We start from the raw sequence: 6,496 nt of genomic DNA, 5'->3' as shown, positions 1-6,496 counted from the left end.
TAAAAAATTTTTAAAAATTTAAAAGCTAAGAGATTGTAAGCTGACAAGGTCCTTGCAATCTGTGAGTTCAACCAAAAGTTGCCTCACTTAAAAAAATAAATTATGAAATTTGTATTAAACTAATAACATAGCTTCAAAATATATAAAGCAGAACTTGACAGAATTAAATGGAGAAATAGATAAATCCATGATCATATTTAGAGATAACTGATTTAAAGAACAGACTGAAACATCAATAAGGATACAGCTTTGATCATAATTAACGGAGCACACCCGACGACTGTAGGTTTAACATTTTTTTCAAGTTCACGTGGAACGTTTAATAAAGTAGACCATATGCTGTGCCACACAAAACAAGCAAATTTAATGGACTGGAAACATAAAATATAAAACATGTTCTCTAATAAAACACTCGCTCAGTTAGAAGGTTAACTGGAAATTAAGCAACACACTTCTAAATAATGTCAAAGAAGAAATTATAATGGAAATTAGAAATATCTTTAACCAAATGCGAATGTAAATATGGTGTACTGAAACTTGTGATATGTAGCTAAAGCGGTGCTATATGGAGAGAAATCTTAAAGAGGAGAGAATGAGGCTGCAAGATATCAGGAGTTATTATAAAGCTACAGTAATTAAAAAAGGCCCTGATACAAGGATAGACAAATACCTCGGGGTAATCCCTGGATTACGAGGTCACTTTAACTTTTTCTTGAACAATTGTAATCTGTCACATTAACAAGACACAGTTGAACAAACATACAACCTTCTTGTTACATGAAAAGAATGTTTACTTAAAATTTAGCATCCGTGCATGATTTTAAAACTTTAGCAAAATTACAATAGAAAGGAATTCCCTTATCCCGAGAAAGTATCTACAAGAATGCCCGCCGAGTACAAATTAGTAGTTGACAGTTGGTCACAGAGATGGGGAGCACGGCATGGGAAATGCAGTTAGCATTAATATGATGGCAAGGTGGAGGGTCGGGGGAGGGAGGCAGCAACTGGGGGGATCGTTTTACGAACTATATAGATGTCTAATCGATGTACTGTATACTTGAAACCAATTTAAATAAATAATTTTTTTAAATGTTAAAATGTCTCCACGAAGCATCATATTTGATGCTGACCCACTGAAGGCTTTCCTTTGCAGATCTAGAACAAGCTATCACCCCTCATTATCGCCACTTTCTATTCAAGACTGTACTGGAGGTGCTAACCAACACACCTAAGCAATAAAATGATTCAAAAGGTAGAAAGGCTGGAAAGGGAGAAACAAAAGGGTCCTTGATTACAGGTGATATGAACTGGGCACAAAGAAAAAAATGTTAAATATCTAAAAATAAATGATTAGAATTAACCGAGAAGGTTAGCACATTTGTAGAATTCAAAATCAACATACCAAAGATAATTATACATCTATATAATAGCAGCAGTCAGGTAGAAAATGAAGTCAAACGCACATGCCATTTACAATGGAACAAAACAGTCAGAGGTGCCTAGAAATAAGTATGACAAAAATTTTTCAAGACCTCTATGGAAAAACTGGAAATTTAATGGGAAACTTTAAAGAAGACCTAAATAAATGCAAATATGTGCCACGTACATGGACTGGGAAGCATAACATGTGAAAATGTAAATTATCCCCAAACTGATCTATAGATTCAGTACAACTCAACTGAAAATCTCAACAAGTCTTTTCTCTCATAGAACCCAACAAGCTAGTTTTAAAATGCAAAGGGGCCAAGGATAGCCAAGACCCTCTTAAAGATGAAAAATGAGGTAGAAGGAATTGTATAACATATTGAAACTTATTTTAAAGCTATAGTAATAACAACAGCATGGTAACTGTCATTGGGGTAAACAAAGAGGTCAATGAAAAAGAACAACCAAAACTAGACTCACACATACAAGACACCTGATTTATGACAAAGGTGTCGTGGAAGAGCAGTTTTCAATAAAAGGTGCTGGGAAATTTTGATACCCATATGGAAAAACAGATCCTTAACTCACACCATACACGAAAATCCACTCATGTTGGGTTCCAGGTCTAAACGTGAACATAAAACCGTAAATCTTTTAGAAGGAAAAACATAAGTGAACATCTTAATAACTTCAGAGTTAGGGGTGAAAAAGAGAATTGACGTCAAGATGCGAAAAGCTGTAACCATAAAGGATTTTTTTCCATGAAGGCTTCTTGATAAATTTCACAGTGTTGAGATTATGAACTAAGAAAAAAGACTTAAAAGATTAGTCACGGAATAGGAGATGTTTGTAGCACAAAAAAGCCAACAAAAGACTCATATCAAGACTATACTCCTTTGAATCAATAAAAAAGCAGGTTATCCAGTAGAAAAACTGGAAAAACAAACAAACCAAGCTTGGATAGGCATTCCACAAAGGAAGAAATCTAAATAGCTACTACTAGTCATGAGGGAAGATGCTCGAGTTCATTATCGATCAGAGAAATGCAAAATAAAACCACAGACACGTTGCTATGCAACCAGTCAATATCAAGTGTTTATGAAAACCTGGATCAAATGGATTGCATCCATTGCTGATGGAAGTGGAGACTGGCACAGAAGCTTTGCAAACAGTGTGGCAGTATCTCCCAAAGCTGAACACATGCATTCTCAGCAATTCCACGCCTCGGTATGTGCCCGACAAAAATGCATATACATGTTCACCCAAAGATGTGTACAGGAAGGTTCATGGCAGGACTTTAGGTGAGCAGCAAAAATTAGAAACAACTGGAATGAACGTCCATGACTGAGGTGCATCCACACCGTGGAATACCACAGAGCAACGGGAACGAACAAACTATAGCTACCTGCACACGACAACGTAGGTGAGTCTCACAACCGTGATGCTGAGTGAAGCCAGCCACAAAAGAACGCATACCATATGGTTCCATTTACATGCTTCGAAAATGGGCAAAACTAAACTACGTTCTTTAGCGATGTATACATAAGTAGTACAATTGTGAAGAAAAGCAAAGAAATAATTATCCTAAACATCAGAATGGCGGCTGCCTTTAGTGGGGACGGAGAGGCTGTGACTGGAACAGTACATATGGTGAGTCTTCTGGATGCTGGCTGCATTTTTCTACCGAAAGCGTTTATGTTTTATGTATGTATTGTATCATTTTAATTCACGATTTTAACAGATTTTTCAAAAAGAAAAGCGATCCCAGGACTGAACCCTGGGGCTCTCTTATATTTAGAATATTTATAAACCCTACATCCATTTAACACTCAAGAAATAGTTTGTGAGCACCTGTCATGTGCCAGGCCCCTGTTCCAACTGCTGGGAATACAGCAGTGGACAAAACAGAGAAAGCCCCCTGCCTTCCTAGAACTGACACACTAAGTGAAGCCTGGAGCCAGTATTTCAAGGAGGAAGCAGTGGCGAACTATGCGGATGTTGCTTAGCTGTCAAAGACATAACGAAATTGACGATTGGCTTTGATGAGCCACCCACGTGATTTGGATAGCATCTAAATATGGATGATCTTCATCTAGACCTCTTTCGTGAACTCCCAGCCTCCGTGCGTTTGCCAGTTTAACTCACACAGATGTCCCGTGTGTCCAAAACTGCACACCCCACCTGCTCCTTCCCTGGGGTTCCCTGTCTCGGTGAACTGCATCACCATTTGCCCATATCAGAAACCTGAAAGTTGTCTCTAATCCCTCACATTTCCAGTGAATAATCGATTCTGTTAAATGTGTCTCATATACAGGGAAGGCAAGAATATGAGATGTTTCTACATACCTGGTCCATGAGGATCTTGCTCTTCCTCTGCTTTTTTCTTCAGGGCTCAGAGTGGAGGGGTCCCTCAGTTCAAGAAGGTGGTTTTCCAGGAGTTCACTGATGGCTCCTTCACTCAGCCCCTGTACCGTGGAGAACTCAATGAACACTTGGGACTCTTGGGGCCATGTATAAGAGCGGAAGTCGAAGACAATATCATGGTGAGTTGAGGACAATGTAATTACAAGACAATCCTCCATATTTTTTGTTTCTGAGTCTAAAAAATAATATATTATCACTTTCGAAAAATTTTAGACAATAAAGAAGTTGGAAAATAATCTCATAATTATCATTTTGGTGAATGTTATCTTTTTCCTATATAGTCTTCTTTATGTATTCAAAATTATACAAAATTACACAATAATTCTACTTTTTTTTTTTTACTAAATATCATGTCATGAACATTTCTTATGTCATTAACAACATTTCCTAAGTATCTTTTTTTAAGTGATGGTATAATAATCTATTACATAAACTTATGGTTTACTTAACCATTTATGTTGAACGATCTTTTAGATAGTTTTTTACACTATTTAAATAATGCTGCAATCACAACTCTTTTCCTAAGATAAAATTCTAAAAGTGCAACATACGTGAACATTTAAGACTGTTTGTAATGAATTGTCTATTCATGTCCTTTGCACATTTGACATTTTTGGAGGCAGTGTTTCTATTAATCTATATTACCTCATATATTATAGATAATTGATTTACTAATGATCATTGGTCATTTTAGTGAATAGTATTTTTTAAGTTTATTGTCTCTTAAATTTATATATAGTGGCTTTTAAACAAAAACAAGTTTGATATTTTAGGAAGTAATCCATAGATCTTTCCTTTGGATACTTTCATAGCTTTTGTGTTTGTAAAAATCCTTCCCTATACAGAGGTTTTTTTCTTATGGTCACCTATACTTTCTTCAACTTTCTTTTACAGTTTAATTTCTTAACATTTAACTTTTAAATCCATCAGTAATTTCTATAAGCTAGAAGTCATTTCAGTACACTGTGTGAGTCAAAGATTAAAGGAGTTTTATTTTCTCCCAAAAGTAGTCACTCGGTGTCCCAATTGATAGTTTACATGAAGGATATAGAAGGATCTCAAATTACAGGATTGTGAGTGACTTTTTTCTGCCTTGATTTTGATTTTACTTTCCGTATGTCCTATGAAACATGTATAATTTTTTCAAATCTGAAAACCAAGTGTTTTTTAGAGATGATGCCTTCATCCTGGAATCTGTCATGAAGAACCTGAAGTGTCCACTCCCGGGATTATGGTCTCTTAAAATCCCTGTGGTGACATTTTCACTTTACTTTGAAATTGCTTTTGGGCATTTAGGAATTTTCTCCTTTGCAGCTCTGAGCACATGCCTTAATTTTTTTTTTAATTCAAAAATTCCCCAGAGTTTCCCCTACAGATCTTTAGGTTTGGGTTCTAACAACATCCATCTTTTGCACAACTTCCTCTGGGTATTAAAACTTGGATAAAACGCATCAAAGAGGCATCAGTATTAGGACTATAAACCCTAAGATACTTGCACTTTTTTTTTGCTCTGCAGATAACTTTCAAAAACCAGGCCTCTCGTCCCTACTCCTTCTATTCCAGCCTTATTTCTTATGAGGAAGATCAGAGGGAAGGAGTGGAACCTAGAAAGAAGTTTGTCAAGCCTAACGAAACCAAAATTTACTTTTGGAAAGTGCAACATCACATGGCACCCACTAAAGACGAGTTTGACTGCAAAGCCTGGGCTTACTTTTCGGATGTTGATTTGGTAAAGCAGTTTACATTGTGCTAGCCACTTTCTGGTTTAAAAGAAATAGTCCCTGCCATGTCTGCTTAGAATTTTGGTATTGACCCTACGCACAATGGGAGGCTTTAAGTAAGGGAGGTGGCATCATATTTGTGTTTTAGAAATATCACTCTGGGCCCCGCTGAGAGGGTGGATTGTCCTGGGAAGGTGGGGAGTGGGTTGCAGCGGCACAGAAGGTGACATGGCACCCACTGTGGTTCATAGGCGAGAGCGTGGGCACTCACCACGGGGGCGTCTTCCCTCCCAGGAAAGAGACGTGCACTCAGGCTTGATGGGGCCGCTTCTGATCTGTCGCGCTAACACGCTGAACCCTGCCCACGGGAGACAAGTGACGGTGCAGGAATTTGCTCTGTTTTTCACTATTTTTGATGAGACCAAGAGCTGGTACTTCACTGAAAACGTGGAAAGGAACTGCAGGGCTCCCTGCAACATCCAAATGGAGGACCCCACCTTTAAAGAAAAGTATCGCTTCCACGGTAATACATCCCGCCCCCAAATATTACTCACTGTGACGTGCGGCACGCACTACGCCAAATGAGGCGCAGACACTGTATGTATTGACAGTGTACGTATGCGAGTGGAATCCTCATAGGAACCGATAATTTTGGCTGGAATGGAGGAAAGGAAACTCCCAGAATAGATTCTGACAGCCTCCTCTGTGTTCTCCTTCTCCAGGAATCAATGGCTATGTGATGGACACTCTGCCCGGCTTGGTAATGGCTCAGGATGAAAGGACCCGCTGGTACCTGCTCAGCATGGGCAGCAATGAAAACATCCATTCTGTTCATTTCAGCGGACACGTGTTCACTGTACGGAAAAAAGAAGAGTATAAAATGGCAGTCTACAACCTCTACCCAGGTCCGCGCCCGTCCACGCTCT

At 38.3% G+C, this 6,496-nt stretch overlaps 1 protein-coding gene across 1 annotated transcript in view; it reads left to right on the top strand.

Moving 5' to 3' along the window:
* The first annotated feature begins 5,846 nt into the window (after positions 1–5,846).
* The window catches only part of LOC102888679 (coagulation factor VIII-like), a 25,504-nt gene continuing 24,854 nt past the window's right edge, over positions 5,847–6,496 (top strand). The window contains exons 1-2 of the mRNA XM_006918829.3: positions 5,847–6,093; positions 6,293–6,475. Of these exons, the coding sequence (XP_006918891.1) occupies positions 5,889–6,093; positions 6,293–6,475 (388 nt within the window). The 5' untranslated portion in view covers positions 5,847–5,888. The remainder of the gene's footprint in view (positions 6,094–6,292; positions 6,476–6,496) is intronic.

This window comes from Pteropus alecto, unplaced genomic scaffold, assembly GCF_000325575.1.
Source record: "Pteropus alecto unplaced genomic scaffold, ASM32557v1 scaffold1998, whole genome shotgun sequence".
Lineage (NCBI taxonomy): Eukaryota > Metazoa > Chordata > Mammalia > Chiroptera > Pteropodidae > Pteropus > Pteropus alecto.
The sequence above is the reverse complement of the archived record's forward strand: the minus strand, read 5'-3'. Positions and strand labels throughout refer to the sequence as shown.